Source organism: Hydra viridissima, unplaced genomic scaffold, assembly GCF_058129835.1.
Source record: "Hydra viridissima isolate aposymbiotic clone 2 unplaced genomic scaffold, HvirCarnegie_v1 scaffold_6, whole genome shotgun sequence".
In the NCBI taxonomy this organism is placed as follows: Eukaryota; Metazoa; Cnidaria; class Hydrozoa; order Anthoathecata; family Hydridae; genus Hydra; species Hydra viridissima.
Window position 1 is genome coordinate 15,159,412 of NW_028324305.1, and position 22,453 is coordinate 15,181,864.

The 22,453-nt window shown below is 29.2% G+C and overlaps 3 protein-coding genes across 4 annotated transcripts; 1 reads left to right on the forward strand and 2 right to left on the reverse strand.

Moving 5' to 3' along the window:
- The first annotated feature begins 704 nt into the window (after positions 1 to 704).
- LOC145189754 (putative citrate synthase 2, mitochondrial) lies at positions 705 to 4,831 on the forward strand. The gene is made up of 11 exons (XM_080066416.2): positions 705 to 1,043; positions 1,659 to 1,724; positions 2,477 to 2,578; positions 2,663 to 2,728; positions 2,853 to 2,894; positions 2,983 to 3,072; positions 3,281 to 3,469; positions 3,560 to 3,886; positions 4,083 to 4,181; positions 4,265 to 4,474; positions 4,574 to 4,831. The coding sequence occupies exons 1-11, from the start codon at positions 1,002 to 1,004 to the stop codon at positions 4,733 to 4,735; spliced, it is 1,395 nt and encodes a 464-aa protein (XP_079922542.2). The 5' UTR covers positions 705 to 1,001; the 3' UTR covers positions 4,736 to 4,831.
- A 1,111-nt stretch (positions 4,832 to 5,942) lies between these two features.
- LOC145190096 (ataxin-7-like protein 3) lies at positions 5,943 to 15,283 on the reverse strand. 2 transcript variants are annotated; one of them, XM_090091358.1, is made up of 18 exons: positions 15,190 to 15,283; positions 13,385 to 13,521; positions 13,083 to 13,195; positions 11,704 to 11,720; positions 11,413 to 11,563; positions 9,955 to 10,037; positions 9,837 to 9,868; positions 9,164 to 9,200; positions 8,726 to 8,829; positions 8,335 to 8,374; positions 8,073 to 8,098; positions 7,567 to 7,610; positions 7,381 to 7,442; positions 7,077 to 7,122; positions 6,809 to 6,840; positions 6,604 to 6,658; positions 6,459 to 6,520; positions 5,943 to 6,370 (listed from the first exon to the last, which is right to left on the reverse strand). In XM_090091358.1, exons 2-18 carry the CDS (start codon positions 13,463 to 13,465, stop codon positions 6,312 to 6,314), a joined length of 1,044 nt encoding a protein of 347 aa, XP_089947484.1. In that variant the 5' UTR covers positions 13,466 to 13,521; positions 15,190 to 15,283; the 3' UTR covers positions 5,943 to 6,311. The 2 variants fall into 2 exon arrangements, with proteins under 2 accessions (XP_089947484.1, XP_089947483.1); XM_090091357.1 differs by having other exon boundaries at positions 11,413 to 11,581.
- Positions 15,269 to 22,200, reverse strand: LOC145190097 (protein Mdm4-like). The gene is made up of 4 exons (XM_080066870.2): positions 19,923 to 22,200; positions 16,547 to 16,809; positions 16,249 to 16,344; positions 15,269 to 16,135 (listed from the first exon to the last, which is right to left on the reverse strand). Exons 1-4 carry the CDS (start codon positions 20,399 to 20,401, stop codon positions 15,918 to 15,920), a joined length of 1,056 nt encoding a protein of 351 aa, XP_079922996.2. The 5' UTR covers positions 20,402 to 22,200; the 3' UTR covers positions 15,269 to 15,917.
- Positions 22,201 to 22,453: the final 253 nt, after the last annotated feature.

Here is a 22,453-nt window from a genome sequence, read left to right on the forward strand (position 1 = left end):
GGTTTTCAGGTATTTCCGTTTCACATAGGTTTAATACAACATCTTTAAGAATTGAAGGAGTCTCAGCTTTTTCTTTTAAATTTATATTTTTCAAGATATTAAATTTTTTGATCATTTTTATACCTACGAAATATTAAAGAAGCCCAACTAAAGCGAAGTTTAAAGAAGCCATTAAAACGTGACATTACCGTTAATGTTTGTTTGTAATTTAATTTAATAATATTTGTAATTAAAGCTGAAGATGCTAGTATCAATAATCTAGCGAAAATTTCTTAGATAAAATAAAAAATTAGTATTGAGAGAATTCGTATTTATTGAAGTTCATATATTAAATTTATTCAACTCTCATACAAGATGTCGTCATTTAAAATATATATATATATATATATATATATATATATATATATATATATATATATATATATATATATATATATGTATATATGTATATTTCCGTAATAATTCCGGAAAGCCTTATTTGTCTTGGGGACCAATTGGCTCCTCTCTACGAGTGGCCCCAGAGGCATAATAGACCCTTACCCCCTATTTACACCACTCCGTAATATGTTTTGTATCAATTTATTATATGTATTATAACATGTTTTGTAATCTATTGGCCAAAAGAGCAAATGATGGAAGTGGGGAGGAAACAACTTTTCTGAACCGAGTTCTGGCATTTTATAATAAGAAATAATGATAAGTTTATTCGTAAATGGAAACTATGGTGTAATATTCTATTTTTAAAATGCTATTTGATTTAACTGTTTGAGGTAAACCATTATTAACACGTTCATTTTTTTCAAAATATCTTAGAATTTTTTTTTTAAATTGTCGTAAAGCGTTTTGCGTGTAAGATTAATAAATTACAGACTGCAGGTTATATCAGCAGATGCAAAGCTGTATTTAGTTTTATGAGCTTTGTTTGTTATTTCTTGTCGAACTCTTACTCCACTGTGAAGTAAATTTTTTAGCGTCTGGGTGATTCGATTAAAACATCAAGAATGAACATCCAACACACCAAGACATTAAAAAATTTTAAATCGGTGAGAATTTTTTTGATGTCTTAAAAAAATGAGTTATCTTTTTCTTAATATTTGTAAATTACAGTTACTTAATATTCACGACACTTATTTCGTTTTCAGTTAATTTAAATTTGTTGGTTTTACTTAAATTAAAAACGCTTAGCTGTCGAGATCAAAGTGTTCCCAATTTCCCCAAGGAAATAATTATTGTTAATGGTCTAATCAAGGTGAAAGTTGATAAGCGAGAAGCATATATGTTTTATAATGATTTTTTTTTCTTCATGCATGCTGTCTGAAATTTTGCATTTTAAAAGAATTATTTTCCGCCATTTTTTTACATGACAAGTTTATTTTAAGTTTTCAGTTGTTATTTTTGTGTGTAAATTATTTGCAATACTAAATAAAGAATGGAATCCCTTAGATGGCTAAGAATAAAGTCTACAAGTAAATGTTTTAACTAAGGGGTGTATTGGTTTGTTAATTGAAGTTTAAGTTTTTCTGTGGCTGACAAAATCAAAAAGTGATCCTCATACTTTAATTATGATAAATGTTTTTTGATAATTTTTACTATTTTCATAATGAATAACCTCTAACCTAAGAAGTGAATAACCTCTTTCTGCAATTTATTTAATTTAGATTTTACAGCTATGTCGTTTTTCTGCTGCCCGTTGTCTATCGACTCAAGTTCAGTCTTCTGAATTGGTATGTTAGTAAATATTATTTTCAATCCTATATAAAGTTAGAATGAAAAAAAACAATATTGATTGTTTTTCATATAACAGATGTTTTTGTTTTCAAGGTAATGTAAGAGTAGAAAAATAACATCATAGAGTTGTCTTTTAAAATATTTTTCAGGGTATAAAAAATTGATCCCTTACTTTTAAGATCTAGGCTTTTTTTACCAAGCAATTGGTAAATGAAATCTTTCTGCATATTGCTATTTTTCTTTTAGCTATTTTTGGAAACTGTGAAACACTAAATACTTAAAAACTCCTTAAAGAAAGAGTAACAATTTAATAAATATTTAATGCCTTTTTAAATAAAAATGTAATTTTTTGATTTTACTAAATATTTTAATTGAAAAACTGCAGGAAAGACCCACAGTCTGCTATTTATACTTTTTTGTACACTTTTTATACTTTTTAGAGAAAAACTAAATTTTTTGTTTGAAGACTTCAGTGGTCTTTAATGTTAAATGCTTTTAAATCCTTCAATGTGGGTGATAACAGTGTTTTTTTTTGCTGGAATATTATCAGAAAAATTAGGAGAGCACTAGTATATGATGAAAAGGATGTAAATGTGAAAAATTGTGAAATTGGAGATCTGTGGTTTTTTCTATTTAGTCTTTAATTCACTTCATGTAGTTTCATTTAATTTTTTTGATTATGAAATATTCTTGAATAAAACTTCTCCTTAAAATGTCAAGGTGTGTTAGAAATTACTTTTAATTATAGTTCACAAGGTTACAAGAGATCATTCCTGATAAAAGAAAAGAAGTTGCAGAATTTCGCAAGGAATATGCCAATGCAAAGATAGGTGAAGTGACTGTAGGGATGGTAAGATCTGAAGCCCTGTTTTCTTTTGAAAACAAAAGGTTACCTTGTTTTTGAGATGGTTTGAAGTGTTTTTTTTTTTTTTAGATTTATGGTGGTATGAGGAGTATAAAAGGCTTGGTTACTGAAACCTCTGTACTTGACCCTGAAGAGGTAAAAACTTAAACTAAATATTAGGTTTCCAGCCTGAAAGTATTTAAGATACTGTCATGGTGTGTTTAAAGTTTTTGATTTCAAATGATCAACAACTATTAAGAGATCTTTATTTTCATGATAGGGCATTCGTTTTAGAGGCTATAGCATTCCTGAATGTCAAAAAGTGAGTTTTTGTTGTTGTTTTGATTTAATTCATAAATTGATTTATTTATAAAATTCATTTTATTTAAAGTGAGCTTTTTTCTTGTCAGTTGTTACCAACTGCTGTTGGAGGATCTGAACCATTGCCTGAGGGAATATTTTGGCTTCTTTGTACTGGTGAAGTTCCAACCAAAGCTCAGGTATAAGATGGCTCTAAAGGTGCTATAGTTTTATGAGAAAATATAGTTATCAAAATTTTAAAAATATATATATTTTTAAATTTTTTCAAAGTTTTCCATTTGTTTTACAAAGGTGTTGAATGATACTATTAACAGCTTATTGTGGATTTTTCATTCATGGTTAACATGTTAAATCTTTCTTTTTTAAAAAAAATTAATATATTGGTAGGTTGACTCCCTTTCAAAAGATTGGGCATCCCGTGCAGAACTTCCTCAACATGTAGTGATGATGCTTAATAATTTTCCTGAAGACCTTCATCCAATGACACAGTTTGCTGCTGCTATTGCTGCCCTGAACAAGGATAGTAAATTTGCACAAGCTTACTCAAAAGGTGTTTCAAAGTCTGATTACTGGATGGTATGTTATATTCAGAGCTCTGTTTTTTAAATGTTATTTGCATGTTGCATAGTTTTTTGTGTTCTAAACCTTTTCGTTATTTGTCCATAGTATGCTTTTGAAGACTCAATGGATTTGATAAGCAAACTTCCAGTTGTAGCAGCATGTATTTACAGAAACTTGTATCGAGATGGAAAAGTTTCTCCTATTGATCCATCTAAAGATTGGAGCGCAAACTTAGCAAACATGTTGGGATTCAATAATCCTGATTTTACAGAGCTCATGCGATTATATTTAGTTATCCACTGTGACCATGAAGGTGGCAATGTAAGTGCTCATGCAACTCACCTGGTAGGCAGTGCTCTATCTGATCCATATCTATCACTTTCTGCTGGTATGTGTGGGTTGGCAGGCCCTCTCCATGGTCTTGCTACTCAGGTAAAAAAAAAACAACTAGAATTTATGTTGCTTAATAAAAAAAAAATGAATGTTTTTATTTTTCTGCACTTCAACTTTAAATTTTATAACTTAAATCTTTTTTGTAACTAATAAATTAGCATATTGTTTTTATATACCAAGTTGTACCATGGTTTTTTCAAAGTTTTCAAACCCAAGTTCAAAAAAAATCTTTTAGGAAGTTTTAATATGGCTGCGTAAATTAGTTGATGACATTGGTTACGATGTTTCAAAAGAACAGATGTTACAATACATTCGTAAAACTTTGGAGACTTCAGTAAGTTTGATTTTTATTGCTTTGATTGTTACTGCTAAAAACAAGTCAAAATAACAGATAAAAAAAGAGTGATTTTTCTTCAGGTAATTCCAGGTTACGGGCATGCTGTACTTCGAAAAACTGATCCTCGTTACACGTGCCAACGTGAATTCGCTCTGAAGCATCTCCCTAATGATCCACTATTTAAGATTGTTGGTATGGTCTACGACGTTGTTCCAAATGAGTTGCTTGCTCTCGGTAAAGTTGCAAATCCATGGCCTAACGTTGATGCACATTCTGGAGTGTTGCTGCAGGTAAGAACCTTTCTAAAAAATCAGATGCTAGCTTTAAATGAACAATATGTTAAGTACTAGAGACGATCTTTCTATTTAAAATGCTCTTGTATATTTTAGTACTTCGGTTTGACAGAGATGAATTATTACACTGTTTTGTTTGGAGTTTCTCGTGCTCTCGGTGTGTTATCCTCACTTATATGGGATCGCGTATTTGGTTTGCCTATTGAACGTCCAAAGAGCTTGAGCACAGAGCAACTAATAAAAATGGTCAAAAAGTAATACAAATGAATTAGCCAAATTATCTCTTTTTTTATTTATATGTAAATGAACGGTTTGAATAACTTAATTGTTTATATACATTCTGTGCGTTTTGAACTTCTCGTAATTTCTGTGCGCGCTTAACGCAAGGAATAGCGCGAGTACCATTTTGAATGAACATTAAGTAATACTTGGTGAAGAACTTCAGTAATAATAAACATTCAGCATTTGGAGGCTTTCGCTTAAAACGTATGTCTATCAGGGCCGAGTTTGAATACAGCTACTTGTTTTATATTATCACCGATTTAAATATGTTAAAAAGTGCAACTATTTCAACTTATTTGGTGTTGTTTGGTTTACGGCGTATGGAAAGAAAGCTTCTAATCAAGCGGAACTAAGAAGGTATGAGAAAGCAATAATTAGAACAAACTTAAGTGATACTTGAATGTTTGTCGAAAAACTTCAATAGTTATGAAAAGTCACCATTTTCAAAAGATTTCGTTCAGTGATGTTTACTCAATATGGCCGATTTCAAGACCCTATTGAATACCTACGAATCAGTTTAAAATTTAACATGGTTCTGAAAGCGTCTCATCAATGGCATCTACGTTACTTTGCATTACAAAATGACTGTCATTTAAAATTAATTTTTCGAATCTTAAACGAAAGTGGGTGGGTATTAGTAGAGAATGCCAAGAATATGGATTTGTTAAGGTTCATCGTAGTTTCGCTAAAGTATTTAGTAGAAATATTAGGGAAATGCGATAAACTGCAAGGATTTTGACAGCAAATATGGTTATCACAGTGAGCAACGTATCACTAAACCGGCTCCGCTATCCAATAATTGTTAAGTTTTCGTAGAACATTGTAATGGTAACATTTAACACTTTCACTGCCGGCGAGCGGACTTTCTTGAAACTAGTACATATTGAAGACATTTTTTAGACAAAATTTTTATTCGCACACTCTTAATGTAAAAGACTGCAGCAAACTACATTCTTAACCCTTTAAAATCAAACATGATTGCTTCAATCCGGTTTTGTTAATAAAAAAGTCTGACCAAACTGCTGGCTCCTATAGGAACCGCCGACAGTGAAAGGGTTAACTCGTTTTACTTGATTATTTAAAAGCAAATGTTTCCTTCATTTAGTTCCACACGGGAATTTCCTATTGTTTGTCTAATATAGGGAAATATGTATGTTCCTTTATTAGAATGACACATAATCGCTTTTATTAGAATGACACGATAATCGCTTTAAAACTACAAAATTTTATTTTAATGAGTAAAAGATCAAAATACTTTGGTGACACTATTCCTAACACATTGTAAAAATTCTAAAACAACGTATTAAAAAAAAATTTTTTTAATAAATTTTAATTTTTTACATTATCTTCTAATGCTCACAACTCTGTTTGCTCAAAAGCGAGTCATGTAAATAAAACACTATTTTAACCGACTGTTTACACGATATTAAAAGTTATCGGTCTTTATCTTATTTTATTTCTCGCGTTTTTTCCACAGAAACGATTCTCAACCAATACTTCCTAGCTGAACACTACCTTTTATCCTACATGATATCTCACGAGATATAATAGATCAACGAAATCGGTTTTTCCTGGTGTTTAATGTCTTTTTCTTAACTATAGGTGACGTATCTGCAAGAGTAACGATTTGTTAATTCTTCGATTTAGGTATGAAAATGTCCTAAGAGATTAAAGCGCAAAAAAAAAATAAAAAGCTTACGTATGGAAGCGGTGGTTGATTCAGAGCCCGTAGATATGTTCGAATCTTGTTCCCAAGGCAACCTTAAAATTTATAAAAGATAATCAAGGTTGAAAATAGATGTAAAAATTGATTTTTATGGGAGTGAAATAACTTCATAACTTACGGCGTTAGCTCTCTAAGAAGCGCGCCTCCGTCGATATCCTCGTATCCGTCAACATCTGAAACAATTGCGAAAAATATCTAAAATATCTAAAAATATCTTAAAATTTACAAATCGCTAGAAAAAAGAAGAAAGTTAGAGCATTAAATTTCAACTACACTGATGAAGATATTAACAATTATGAGACACTTGTCTTGGTCACACTCACCAACATGTATATCATCTTGGTCGAGAGTAGAACTAAAAAAATATAACGAGAAATAAAAAAAACGTCTCGTCGTTCTCACGATCATACACCCCGTTAACATAGTGTTCAAAAAACGAGCTTTGAAATTAACAATTTATCATTGCTTAGGATCGATCTTAACAACCACCTTATTCAATAAAGCTTTTGTTGCAACACAATCGACTTTGTTTTTTAAAAAAATCTTCTGTTTAACATTTAGAGAATGTTGTATACTTTTGCTTGGACATACCTATCTGGGCGCATACTCGTTGGCCACGGAATGTCATCCACATCACCTGAGAAAAAACGAAAAAAAGTTATTGAAGAAACATTGAATTCCCAGAGTGCATCAGACATTGCATTAGATGGGTAATTTAGATACAAGTTTGGCCGATGGAACGTGAGGGACGTTTTAAAAAATAAAATTTTCATCAAACATCTGAGTATGATAAAACACCAAACATCAACTTTAAATCCGAAAACGGAGTCAGTTAAAAAGCTAAACAATAGAAAAAAAAAAAAATCATTTGAACGAATTTAAATAAAATTTTTACCAAGGAGCAGATCTCTAACGCTTCTTCTCTGTTCATCTGTGTGCTGTACACACTTTCCAGTCCTAAAAAAAAAAAAAAAAGAATAAAAAAAAGAACATCAAAATCCACGCAAAACATGCACGAAAAGTGGACAACTTAATCAAAGCATAATAAAAATAAATTACAAAATAAATTTAGTTTAGTTACCTTGTACACATTTTCCCAGTGTGTTCTGAAATGGCTCCACATGTCTGTAAATAAATCAAATTAATTAATCAAAAGGGCGTACTCTTTTGTTTCTTTTTCACAGCGGAGTTTTATAAAACCCAGATTTAATGATTTGAAGCTTTTCTAACAGTACAATAAGAATTGCTTCTGGAACGAACTATTGACATTTTATGGTTAATTAAAAAATTTAAGTCAAAATTTAAAATTTTAATGTTATTTTGCTAAATCTTAATAAACTTTTAGGAAAAACCATTTACTTATAGAATTGCCTTTTTTAACGGTTCACATTTACAAGCCCATTAAATGCAGCCTGCAAATATTTGCAAAACTCTGTAACTCTGTAGCAGGTTACAGGATTGACATCTGGATTGATTAGAGCCTTGTTTTATACAACACAACAAAAATGACATTAAACACAAAATGAAGAGCCATACATGTTTCAAAGCAAAACAAAATTGTTCATTGAAACTACTGTAAAAGCCTACCTGAGTTAATAGTGCAACTTTTTCTTCTATAAAATAAAAGTGAAAAAGAAAAGTGGTTAAAAACCCTCATGGATTAACTTTTAAAAATGTAATGAAATTATTTGTGAACTTTTTAATGTGAAACTCATGCCTAATGCCTAATATATTCAAATTATAGGTAAAATGCTGCATCAGAACTCAAAACTTAAAAGATAAACCAACATAAACACCTAAAAATATTCAATTTTTAAATGTCAAAGTTTAAACAACTTAAACAACTTACCTTGGCCAAGAGATTCTAAAGCTTGAATAGTAGGCCCATTCTAAAAATATCACATTAGTTTTTGAAAAGCATTTATGAAAAAAAAAATTTAAAATTTTTAACATATTATATTGTTGACTTATTTGTAAAACCTAAGTATATTTCTTGTAAAAAAATGACTTTGAATACACTTTTATCAAGAATTTAACTTTACACATTATGATGGAAAATCATGTTTAAAATAAAGAATAGACCAATCAGAAAACAGCCATACTATAGAATTGATTTATCAGAATACAACTACAGCATCAAAAATAAAAATTAATATGTCAAAGATAGAAGTTTTACAGTGTTTTGTCTCCAGAAAAATTGTGTAAACATGGAAATCTTTACAAGCAGATATGTTTACTACCTTAATACCACCAATAAGTTCTCCACTGAGAGTGGAACAAGGTGTGTCAGGACGAGAAATGCCATTTACTTGGGTAGCAAGTGATGAAAGACCAATAGTTTCACCTAAAAAAGAAAACATTGATGGCTTTTGCAGCAACCAATAAAAAACTACTAAGAAAGCAACCAATAAAATACTAAGAAAGCAACCAATAAAATACTAAGAAAGCAACCAATAAAATACTAATAAAATACTAATAAAATACTAATAAGTACTAATAAAATACTAATAAAATATTAAGAAAGACAGCAACCAATAAAAAACTACTAAGAAAGACAAATCACAAACTCCAAACAAAGAGAAAGAGAATCTTTACTCGTAAAAAACCTGAACCTTTTTTTACCATTTTTCTGGTGAAGTTTTTTACTTATGATATATTGTTAGTCATGGTGAGTTTACCTTTTCTGTATTTATTCCTTTTTGGTGAAGAAGATACCTAAAGAATAAAAAAAAAAAAAGATAATTATCTAAACTGTTCTGTTATTTATGTTACAAACTATCAAAAAAATGCTTCAAAATATTTTTGCATAAATTGTTGTAGTCATAAGGTTTAAAGTTACTGCTTTAAACATTGCAAAACATTTCTCAACTAAGTTGAAAATATTGCAATAGATTGCTCAATTAATAAAGATCGTAAATTAACAAAGAAAACGTGTACACAGTTTAATAATAAATCAGCAAATTACTCTCTTTTTTACCTTCATTTATGCTTTGATGTTTTTCAAAGCCAAATTTACTTTTATTTTTTAATGAAAGTGTCATCACTGATATAAAATGGTGTGAAATAATTTTTCTTAAAAATCATTTAGCATAAATAAAAATACAAAAAGGTTATTTTTGTTAAAAGATCTTTATTATTTGAAACTTATTAACAGAATTTTACTAATTAAATATAGAGAATTGCTTTAGTGAGGATAAAATATTATTTTTTGTCCTCACTAAAGCAATCCTCTCTATTTAAGTTAAAAAAAAATGTTTCGTTGAAAAAAATGCTTAGTGAAAAATTATGACTTCCTGACAATAAAAGGAAAAAAAAGATAAAATAAGAAAAAGTTAAAAAAAGAAAATTAACCTTCGTGTCTCTATCTCTTTTAATCTTTTTACCTGAAATAAATTTGAAGTAAATAAACTTTGAGATAAATCAACATATACCAAGTAGCATAACGATTTTAAAAACTTTAAAAAAATACTTTTTTGTTCAACTTCATAATTCCAATCATAATCTAAATCATTCTCCACATCAAAGTCATCCATACGACCTGTTGCTTGAAGTCTAGATATGAAAATTCACTTTCAATAGAAATTGTTCATTTAGAAATTATAAACAATATGTAAAAAAACAATCCTTCTGAGATTTCTGAGTAGTGTCAGCTGTAGCATTAGGCATATTAATACTCAGTGTTTTAATATCAAAACTTGAGAGTACTGACATACTAATAAAAAAATATTGGAATAGTGCTTTTTTTCAATTGTGTTTAAATTGGATTTCAATTTTTTTGTCATTAAAAAGATCAAAATTCATTAGATCAATTTTTTTTAAATTTTGAAAAAGATTGCATTGCAAAAAATGACAATTTTTAAACAGCTTCAACCCTGGGTTAGAACTTTGAGCACAGTGCTTTGACATAACTCTAGAATTTCAATCCACTTTTTGAAGATGAAAGCCTTGAGGGTGCTGCTAGAATGCTGACAAATACAGGCCCTGGCCTCAGTATAGATTTACACTGAGAAATGTGGTTTGGCTAAAAATTCATGGTCTTGGATGCCCAGGTTTGCAGTTTTGCCATATGACAGGGAGTACTATCATGAACAAAGAGAACTTCTAGTAAGCCAGACAAGGTCGCAACCGTCCAAGGAAGGAAGTCTTCCAAACCTGCCCCAGATACTCTTTAGCATCCATCCTCAACCCTTTCTGAAGAATGACAGTGGCATATTTTCTCTTAAAGAGGCAATAAGTCCAAAAGCCAAGACCTGTGCAGAATGCTTAGATTTCTGGACTGATCAGATGGCATCAGGGAGTTTCTTGGTTTCTTCTTGGTGTTAAAGCAGTTAGTTCAGCTGAGAAGAAAAATTTTGGTTGTGGTCAATGATCACAAACACACAAAAAAAAGCACAAACTTTTTTTGATAACCCTTCTAATTATTGCTTCAGAAACATTGAGGTCTTTTGACATCCCAATGGGATTTCTTTCAATCTACCTTTTGATAACACTGACTTGTGTGGGTATTGCAACTGAAACCCTGGCTTACATTTGATATTTTGAACATCCCTTGTTCTTTTAAACTGGTTTTGACTCTGTAAATAACACTCAGAGATGTTCCAACTTCCTTCATTATTTGCAGAAATGGAATTTCCATATGGAGTAAAGCAATTCCTCTTCACACTTGGCTTCCATTTAAAAAAAAAAACAGGATTATATTAAACAATAAGGTTATTTTTCACTCAATTTCAATGAACTTTTCATTGTAGACAAAGAAAAAATTGTTTTTTCCTGATACAAAACCTATTTTAAAGCAATTTTTATTTTTTGCAATCCAATCTGTATTAAAAAATACTTTATAACAATTTTACTATCTCATTAATTTAAATCTATTTAGAGAGGTAATAGCTTGTAAGAAGTATATATTGAAAATAATTTATTCTCAAACCTTCGGCTAGCTATTCTGCTGCTGTTTCTTCCCATTCCCATACACTTCTCAAGGTGTGGTGCAAATCTATTAGCTGCAAGAGTGCGTGCACAGCTTGGGCAGATGCATTCTTGTTGTTTCTTTACTGGTTGCTGCCCAAAAACATCCAAACCTGTGACATCCACAATTTCTGTTTGTAAATATATCTTATTTTTACATAGTTGAAAAAGATCAAGCATTTTTAATTCACATAAACCATAAATAATTTAAAAGTATAAATTTTAACACAACCTAAAATCACAAACTACTTACCATATTCCTTTTTAAACCTAAAATAAATTAAAAAGTAAAAGGAGAAAAAAAGTAATAGAGAGCTATAAAAACAGGAACATTAGCACCAAAACTTAAATGAAAATCTGTTTTCTGTTCTTCTGATTGAATCATTTAAAAAAAACTTGTTTACATTTAAAGAATTGAACTAATTTTCTTTACGTTTTTTAACTTTCACTGGAAAAGATTTTCCTTTTTTTTAGGAAAACTTATTTTATATATGAAAAAAACTCTTGTTCAAGTTCTTGCTCAAGTTGTGATAACTTATTTCATGTTTGAAGAGACTCTTGTTCAAATTACATTCAAATAAAGTGATAAACTCATTTATGTGAAAAGTAAGCAAAAAAACTTTATTACAACTTTGTTCCATTTAAGTAATACTAAGTCGTTTTTGGGTTATTTTTGGAAAAAAGTTGAGAGATCTAGAGAAGTGTTCTAATCGGTTCAAATTTTATATTAAAGATTAAAACATTGATGCATGGTATAAAAGGATAGCTGGAAACATAATGTCATTCTTTTTTAAAACCTTATCAAGTACAACTTTGATTTTTACTAAACATACACATAATAGTTTGTTAGATATAAGACTTTGTTTTCCTTGAACACACTTACAGGATGTAAGAGTTCAAAGAAAACTAAGAATATTTTGGGAAAAAATTATGAAAAAAAAAGAAATGGTGAACTTTTTCTAAATTATACTTTGAACAAGCAAATTAACAAAATGTCTTCAGTTTTAAAACATGAAATTAACTAAATATTTTGCTGATATACTTTGGATTATATCTTGATAAAACATGTTACATTAATACAGTAACACAGCATAAATGTAATTTACCACCGATAAAAAGCTGGCTTCAGATTAGAATGAGAAAGTAACTATTGATCTTAACTAGAAGCTCAGCTATTAACATCTCATCATTTACAACAGCTATTAACATCTCATCATTTAGCTGCGCAGTTTTTCCTTGCACTTTTCTGCACTTTTTTCTACATTTTCTTCTTTTTTTCCACTATTTTTTTATTTTTGTTATGCATCATTTTTAAAAGTTTTTTTTAAACTACTAATTTAAGATAGAATTTAGGAAACAATTTAAGTTAGAATGCTAAATTTTAAAAATTATATGCTATTCATTTACAATTCAAAAAGTTCTACTTTAAAGCCATTTTGAAATCTTAAAGATGTTTTTGCTCCAACAGTGAGTTAAAGTATGGGAGTCTTTGTGCTATTGTGAAACTATTCATTTAAAAAACATGACAACCAACCAGGCAGAAAATAAGAGATAATAAATCCCAATTTTAACAGATTTTTTAACAAACAATAAAAAAGGATATTAAACTTTTTAAAACAATTAAAAACTTACTCATCTGCTTCATCAAGAAACCAGTATCCTAATCTCAGAGATCGATGAATTTCAAAACAAACACCCAAAATACAAATATCTATTAGCTCATCTAGGTACTGAATCAAAGGCTCCTGCATTTAATGAAAATAAAAAATGAAACATTTAAAGCATTTCAAAGAATAAACTTTTTTAAATTTATTAACAATTCAAAGAAAAATGTTGTTTTAGTTTTACAATATATAAGACAATATATAAGACAATATATAAGACAATATGTAAGACAATATATAAGACAATATATAAGACAATACAAGACATACATCAACATGACTGATAGTGATATTATTCAATGTCGTGTTTATTGTAAGATCTTTGGTAGAAAATTGCATTCTCTTGTTCATGGATGTGTTGTCATAAAGAAATCTTGCTGCATAATAATTTTTATCTCAAACTGCAACTAAATTTATAAGCAGAAATTAGTAGGCTTGTAAACTAACATAATTTGTATAAAATGGAAAAAAAAAAGAATCAATTCATCAAATCAAAAAACTCCAGTCAAAAGATGCAAAATATATTCACATATATGTTTACATAAACCTAGATTATTTAGGCTAGATACTGCTATTAACTATTAATCATATTCTTGCTTTTTATGTAAAATATTTGCAAAATAATTTTCTAAAGTTTTTTTATTACCAAAAGAAGCTATAAAATTTACTTTAAAGACAAACTTTCAGGTGAAAAATACAAATCCCCCCAAACACCCACCCATAACAGAAATACAGCCACCTAACCACCAAAAACTCACAAACTAGCTCAGCTATTGATTTAAAATTGCTTACTATTTGAACTCAAGTTCAACAACAACAACAACAACAACAACAACAACAACAACAACAACAATAACAACAAAAATCACTTCCAGTTAAATATAGAAAATAATGAAATACTGAACCAAAGAATTTTTTGTTTTCAAGAGATATTTAGATTAGAAAACCAACTTTGTTTCAAAAAAGAAATAATGCCAGTCTTTGAAGACACCAAAATCTCAGATTTACCGTTGCCAACTTTACCTTCAAATTTCTCCTGCTCGTTTGAAATATGTTGCTTCAACCCATCAAATAGGACTTCTTCATCAACATCAACTGTAGCTCCATCAGCTTCAATAGATGCAGAAACCTTATCTGAAAGACCAACTTTAATGTTTCCACTTGTTGAATTAATGTTAACTCTTTGATTGCATATTTCTATTAATGCATCAATATTTCCAGATTCGGTTGTAGCATTTAAATCACCATCTAAGGAGCAAATCGAAATAGATCCTGATTTTGTATTTACATCTAAAATGCCATGAGCATTTTTTATGCTAACTAAACCTGATGTTGAGCACATTTTTGCTGATGCACAATATATACTGTCAACTTGAATATCATCACTTGCTGATATAAAAACTTCTTGAGATTGGATTTTACCGATAATGACAGATCCCTTGCTTTGCACATTGGCATTACCCAACATTGATTTGCAGTTGAAATTTCCATGACACAAAACATGAGTGTTTAATGATTTGATTTTTCCTAATTCACAATCTTGTGCAGAAAACAAATATAAATTTTCGCTTTCACTTTCACTCACAAAAAGAGAGTGTGCGTTGGCACTGATGTTGTAATTATGAGGTATTTGGATTGTAATAACAGCACTTTTATAAACACATGCTCCATTTTCTTCAACCTTCAGCTGACACAATTCTTTATCATAATCTACTTTAATAGTCTCCCAAGCACTTACATCAGATACAGAAACAAATGCCTGATCTCCACTAGGAAAATCAAGCGGGTTGATTGCACAAATATTAGCACTAGCAGAGGGGCATTTCACTAAAAGATTTCCGAATTTATTGATATTGTCATAACCGATAGTTGAGGAAACACTCCGAAGAAAATAATGTGAAGTCAAAGGAAGCCAATTCTTAATTTTTCTAGTCAAATACATTTTAACAAAGCTGTATGCAAAACATAAAAGAGAACTCAAGTTAAGTTTTAATTTGCATTTCCAACTTTTTAGTCACTTATGAGCATCCAGATAACAAAAAAACCCTATTGAAAACTGATAAATATGCACACACCTTTACACACACTTTAAATAGATTGAGAATTTTGATGAAGACACACATCCCAGTCACTATTTAATTAAATTCATTTTAACTAAATACAAAGATAAATGCACAAATAAAACTAATTATGTAAATGAAGCAAATTAAAACTTACTAGAAAATAATCATTGTACAGTTAGTTATACTTCAAAAGAGCATAAATTACAGTCATACATAAATTATACAGTTATTTAGACACTGAACAAATACATTGCTGCAATCAGATACATAAATTATTTAACTAAATTTAACACAACAGAAAAGATTGCTGCATTGAGATTTTACAAAAAATTTCAATAAATACTTCAAAATTACATATTTTAAAATAAAGAAAAATAGCAAACTTTCTTAAAATGACAAAGAAAAATTCTAACAAAAAGAATTCTTTTTTTAGATGTGAAACAGAATTATTAAAGAACTTAAAAACATTTTCAAACGAGAAAAGTGTTTTAACTTATATACAACATAATATAATAAGAAATGATTTCTCGTTAAGTGATAAATTTAAGATAACACTAAACCAGCAAGTAGCATCCAAATGTCTAATATTCAAAATTGTACTTTATATAATATACACAAACTGCACCACTAGAATTTTAAAAACTAAAAAAACAATCAAAGTTTTTTTAAAAGATTTTTTTGAAAAATTTGAAGTATAATAAAAAAAGATAAAATAAAATAAAACAAACAGCATTTTTAGTCTATGATGTATAATGCTTAATGACTCTGTCAATTGGTGCACGGCATATTGGACAGCTGTCACCTCGTCTTTGCAATGTATAAGCACATGAAAGGCAGCAACAAACATGACCTGTAGGCCCATGTACAATAGTGGCATTCTTTGGCCTACCATAACAAACAATGCATTTCTGTGAATCATCTAAATTTTCCTCAAGGGTATCATCGTTATCTGCTATCTCTAATAGAATGGAAATTCTGTTACTAACATAATTGACATGTTGACGCTCATTTTGAACATTTAAATAAAAATACTAAAGATAAAGCAGATAAAGCTTTAAGTAGTCAACTTACCCACTGGTGGCTGATGAACTCTTTTGGGATGATTGAAATCAGGCACTAGAAATGCTGATGCAGGTGGGCCAGTAACATCATAACTTTGATCAGATTCTAATATCCAACAAAAGACAAAACTTTTTGTTACTAACTTCATTAATTTACTTAACATGTTTTTTAATTTAAAATATTTTTATGACATTATTACTACAAAGGAATAACAGATATTGAAATTTACTTAACATGTTATTTTTTTAATTTAAAATATTTTTATTGATATTGAAAAAAATGTTTTACATAAAAAATTTTGAATTACCTAAACCCCCTGTTAAGTTATGGTAACAAGTTTGACACATGTCGTACCCACAAGTAGAACAATGATAGGGTTTGTTTTCACTCCTCGCTCCTGGTGGATACTCAAGGGAGCATTTATCACATTTCCAATGACCTTGATATTCTGAATATACAACAAAAGGATCTGTACGCATAAGAGGATGATCATGATCATTAACTCTGACACTTTTAAGACAGTCTCTGCAACAATCAAATTCACACTGGGAGCAATGCCAACTATAATTCCTAAAAAAGAAATGGTAGAGTAAAGAAAACCAAACCGATTATTGTTAAAAGAAAGTTTCAAACTTTACAAATTTAAATCATTGTAACAATTTTTATGTCTTCTTAATGAAGATAAAAAGTTTTGATACTTCAAGGCATCATTTTTTTTATAGATGTCATGTAGAGTACTTACCAACAGGGATGGAGAGTCGGAATAAAAAAAAAAACACTCTTAATTCCTGAGTCAGTTTTAGAAAAACTGACTTCTGACTCAACTCCAGACTCATTTTGTTATGCACTTATTGATAAATCAGTAAGAATGAAAAAAATCAAAAAAATAGAAATAGAATAAGGACTAATAATGGCATAATGTTTAACACAGTTTTAATGATAACTAAAGAAATACAAGAATATTTTAGCTACTTTAGTTCAATTAACCAAGCATACTGCATGTGCCCTTAAAATCCATACTAACTTTGGGGGTCCTTTTTTAAATTTTTTAAAGAAATGATTGTTTTGATTTATAGTTTTGGAATCTTTGATTTGTAAATAAACAAGTTCACAAGTTGGCATGGCTAAACAAGCTGTTCTTAAATTTGAAAGTTAGAAATTTTTAGAATTTGTTTTCATGCAAAATTTTACAACCCAAAGGAAATAGGTAAAAGAAAGGAATTAACTGTGACAGAGAGCAAAAATACGTTTTTATATGGAAGAAGGTTATTCCCAAGTCAAAATTGCTAAAAAGTTAATGATTTCTTGATGCTGTGTACAGAGAACGTTACAACAATTCCAGCAAAGTGGATCACATAAAAGTAAGAAACAATCAGAAAGGCCAAGGAAGACAATCAGAAAGGCCAAGGAAGACTATGAGAATTCAAGACCAAGAAATTAAAAACATATCATTGGTAGATAAAAAACTCACAAGTGAAAAGATAAGATCCATATACAACCAATCAAAATAAGTATAAACATTTTAATGCAAGATAACAATCCCAAACATACTAGCAAAATTTGTAAAAACTTTTTACAAGACTTGCAGCATAAAAATTTTTTGAAAATTAAGGAATGGCCAGCGCAGTCTCCGGACCCAAACCCAATAAAGCTGCTATGGGAGGAACAAAAAAGGAAGTAAAACAGATGTAACCATCATCATCAAACAATCTCTGGAATATCTTGAAAACTTCCTGGAGAGAAATACAACCTGTGATATTATAAAAATAAGTTAACAGGATGCCTAGAATCTGAAGAGCCATTATTAAAAATTGAAGTGAATATGTCAACAAATCAAAAATAAATATTAAGGATAAAAAGGATATAATAACAAGTTACTAATTGTGTTAAATAAGTTTAGTATTATTTTGAAAGTTCCTTTATAGCTTATAGTGACAAAAAATATTGTATAACTATTACTTTGTAATAATATTTTTTGAACGAATTATTTCTATTAATTTGCTACCTGCCTCAAACTTTTTATCAGTAGTGGAAGTGCAGATTTTAAGGGTGCATACTGTATAAGAGGTAAAAGTGGTATTTTTATTTTAAACAGAATGTTGATCTAATTGCAAATTTAAATTTGCTAAATTAAATTAAAATGGAGTAATGCAGAGAAAATAAATTTACCATGATTATCCTATTTTCAATCACCAAAAATCATGACTCAACAGATATCCAACCAACTGATTATTTGATAGTTGGGTAATTACTAAGCATTGAACAGTCAAAATGTTTGAGTGGAGGTTGAATATCAGTTGTATTAAAATTTTAATGAATAATTTGGTTTTGGTTTTTTGGCTAGACTCCTTAAAAACCAAATTTCAGATCAACAGAAACTAGTTTTAACAAAAAAAACTTGCCAGGCTGACACCTGGTCAACAGAAACTAGTTTTAACAAAAAAAACTTGCCAGACTGACACCTGGTCAACAGAAACTAGTTTTAACAAAAAAAACTTGCCAGGCTGACACCTGGTCAACAGAAACTAGTTTTAACAAAAAAAACTTGCCAGACTGACACCTGGTCAACAGAAACTAGTTTTAACAAAAAAAACTTGCCAGACTGAGAGCTTTTTATTTCCAAGTAAAAGAGCTGTTAAAAAATACAATTTCTGATATGCAACTTATGTCCACTTTAAAAATGATTTAAAGAAAGAAAGGAGCATGTGAAAAAATTAGAATGAGACATAAAAATATTGTTTTGATCATTTCTTTGCATTTACCTATCTTGTGTTAATGTACAAACATGGTTAAGTAAAGGCAATCTTATATGTTGTTTAACGTTAAGTTGCAGCTAATCAATTTATTTAATTTCCATAATATTCATATAAATAACCCCATCAATTAAATTGAATTTACTGAGTGAGTTGATTAAGTATTCAATATTTAAAATATAAAATTATTATATGTCAAATTATCCAACACTAATGGGCTAATTCATATTATTCATTTGATTGAAAATTGAATGGTATTCAAAATATCTGTGCATCAATCTATAGCAAATAGTACTTAAAAATCTGTTTTTATCAGATAAACAGAGATAACTACTCAATTGTTTAATGCTTAGTAATTACCTTACTGTCCTTTTTTTTTTTTTACTTTGTTGCATTTCATAGTTGAGACCTCACTGAGCATTGTTAATTAAAGAAATTATAAACAGAAGTTTGCGATTTTAAATTTTTATACATTAAATTTTACACAGTATACAAATAAGTAAACTTTAAAAAATCTTTTTTTTGCTAATATAATAAATAATAAAAATTGCAGCTACATTAGAATCCATGTACAGTAGACCTTATGCATCTTCATAACCAAAAATGGTAAAATGAAATATAACAAAAAGTAGCATAAAATTTGAGTTAATTTCACTTCTATCAAACTGATTTTCATTGTGAAATTGAGAAGAAGAAAAAGTGTTGAGGGTTCTCTCAAAACCCTTAGAACCTTAAACTCAAAATCCTGGATGATACTTTTAAAATTAATGCTAAGTTTAAAAAGCATTTCTTTTTGTTTAAAACTTATGTTTAAATGATTTAATGATTACTTATATGTTAATTAACCACTACAGAATATTCATGATTTTCTTAACTCTGATTGGCAGAAACAAAATAAGCACCATTAATGGCTAAAAGAAAATTTCTTACGTATTCATATCAGTACCAGATCTTCTACAAGTGTCACAAACCCATAAACCAGGTGAATTGTTATAAATTACGGCTGCATTAACTGGCATTAGTGGGTGAATATGAATTACAAAATTTTTCCCAAGAAAACATTCTTTACACATATCAAATTGATCATCAAAACAATGGTATGCTAATGCATCTTCTGCCATTTCACCTTTGTTTACTTCGCACGCATCACATTTAAACTGACCTTGGAATTGAGGGTAAATCAATGTCATTTTTGCTAGATAAAGATTATGAGGATGCCGAAAATGACTCTTAGGTTGATAACAAGAATTGCAGAGATCATATCCACACTCTTTGCAGTGGTATGGAATTTCTTGACTCCCATATTGTGTACTACAGTTATCACATTGCCATGCACCATTATATTCAGCATATATACTTATTGGGTGTATAGCTTCAATAAAGTGCTGTTGATGCAATGGATGTCTCATTTTTTAGATGTTTAAGAAATGAAACTCATTATGGAAATGCTAAATAAAATTAGGTGTATGTTTGTGTAAATGTTTTAAAAAATACATAAAATGTGTATATACTCAATCAATCAATATTTTGTGTTAATAAAAACCTTACAAAAAAACACAGGTCATTGCAAATAGTAATTCACTAGTTAAACCTAAATAAGTTAAAAGAAAGGCAAAAGAAAAACATTAGAAATAATCACACAATAAAAGCGGAATTTTACAAAAATTTATAAGTAACTTGCTATCTATATATAGAGTGATATATAGATAGCAATATTTCAAAATTAATGTAGCATCAGACTTTTGGCCACTTATTCTAAAGTTCAAGTATTTTGGAAGATTCTTGTTGGTGTTTTTAGAAAAGATAGTATATGGCATTTTAAATATTACTATTTCTGATTTTTTAGCATTCAATGAAATTTTATGTGCTTGCAGTCATTGAAAAAGATTGGGAATATCCTGATGAATATATTTATTTGGTTTTTTGAGAGAGAGTTACTGATATTGCCATTAATTGAAGGTTAGCATCATCAGCAAAATGATACATACTTAAATGTTTGATAGAAAGAATAAGATCACTGATATAGATAACAAAAAGAAGAGGATTTAATATGGATCCCTGATGTATACCAATGAAAACTATACTATATCTTTTACATACATACAACATTCAATGAAGGATTTATGTATGCATGTATGCATGTATGTATGCATGTATGTATGTATGTATGTATGTATGTATGTATGTATGTATGTATGTATGTATGTATGTATGTATGTATGTATGTATGTATGTATGTATGTATGTATCTTACTCAGAAATAATTGTCTGGGATATACTAACCCAAATTAACATATTTACCCCAGCCTTGAATAAAATTGGGTTTATTGACGATCATGTGATCTAAAACCTTATTAAATACTATTTACTTATGTTTGTTTTCATTGCAACAGTACTATCTCTCTAATTCGAATCTGATTAATTCGAAAACCTCCATAATTCGATTAAATTTAAAGTCACCGTGAAATGCGCTTGAGAAAAGTCAACTTTCTGTAATTAGAAAACCTATCTAACTCGAACTTTTTTTTTTCTCTATAAAATTCCAATCAGAGAGATTGTACTGTATCTATGTTTTTTCATTGCTGTTTATTATTGACAGAATTCACGACCATTTTTTTTTTTTAAAAAAAAAACCTACAAAATATATAGAGGGTTGGTACTAGTAAGGCACAGTTTACTTTGGTCAAAATTTGATAATATGAAATGAGAAGAGCGCTAGGATTCTTTTGAGGCGATGTGCAGGGATTGTGGTAACTTCTCCCCAGTGCAAAAAAACTTCTGTCATAAACTCACCCTCACCCCTCCCCTAGCCCTCACCCAAAAGAGAAGTTGGTAAAGGTAACCCGAAAAACAAGCAATGAGTTCCTTGTATGTACGCAATAAAAATTATTTCATAATTTTATAATTTTGTTGATGACCGAATTCATCTTAACCAATGCTATAATTTGACAAGGAATTTTAAAACAAGCATTTGACATTTTAGTAATTATATTATTAAATGCTTATTAAAAACATGATACAAAATATGATAAAAACAGTTATTAAAAACATGATACAAAAAAAAAAAATTCTTTCCTGTGTCGATCTATTAAATGTTATAAGTTATTTCAAATTGCTATGATAGCACACCGCTGTTGCAATGGTGGATTTGTTAACAAAAATGGATTTGTTAACGAAATTCAAAGCGAAACTTTCATATTTGGATCACGTTAATAAATTGATTTAAGAGGAGATTGTTTAACATATTACTTAGCATGTCTTAAAGCATCATGCTTCCATCACGCTGGTTTGACGTCATTAGCTTCGATTTTCTTGACGCATTTGGCTTGACAATAGAAATTTACCGATAAAAAATTGAACGGTTATTTTTTTTCCGGTAAAAATTTCTTTAAATAATTACCGGTTTTTACCGTCTGAAAAATTAAATAAAAGAAGTGAGAATTATGTTATTTTTAACAAAG

Excerpts from the sequence above, each read along its gene's own strand:
- LOC145190096 (XM_090091357.1), bottom strand. The coding sequence starts at position 13,465 with ATGAACAAGAGAATGCAATTTTCTACCAAAGATCTTACAATAAACACG. Across the intron at positions 8,099-8,334 it reads TTTAGAATCTCTTGGCCAAG|AAGAAAAAGTTGCACTATTA; the intron begins GTAAGTTGTTTA and ends TTTATTTTATAG. Across the intron at positions 6,521-6,603 it reads CTTCTTAGAGAGCTAACGCC|GTTGCCTTGGGAACAAGATT; the intron begins GTAAGTTATGAA and ends ATAAATTTTAAG.
- LOC145189754 (XM_080066416.2), top strand. The coding sequence starts at position 1,002 with ATGAACATCCAACACACCAAGACATTAAAAAATTTTAAATCG. Across the intron at positions 1,725-2,476 it reads AAGTTCAGTCTTCTGAATTG|TTCACAAGGTTACAAGAGAT; the intron begins GTATGTTAGTAA and ends TTTTAATTATAG. Across the intron at positions 3,470-3,559 it reads CAAAGTCTGATTACTGGATG|TATGCTTTTGAAGACTCAAT; the intron begins GTATGTTATATT and ends ATTTGTCCATAG.
- LOC145190097 (XM_080066870.2), bottom strand. The coding sequence starts at position 20,401 with ATGAGACATCCATTGCATCAACAGCACTTTATTGAAGCTATACACCCA. Across the intron at positions 16,810-19,922 it reads TCTGGTACTGATATGAATAC|GAATTATAGTTGGCATTGCT; the intron begins GTAAGAAATTTT and ends TTTCTTTTTTAG. Across the intron at positions 16,136-16,248 it reads AGTTCATCAGCCACCAGTGG|AGATAGCAGATAACGATGAT; the intron begins GTAAGTTGACTA and ends CCATTCTATTAG.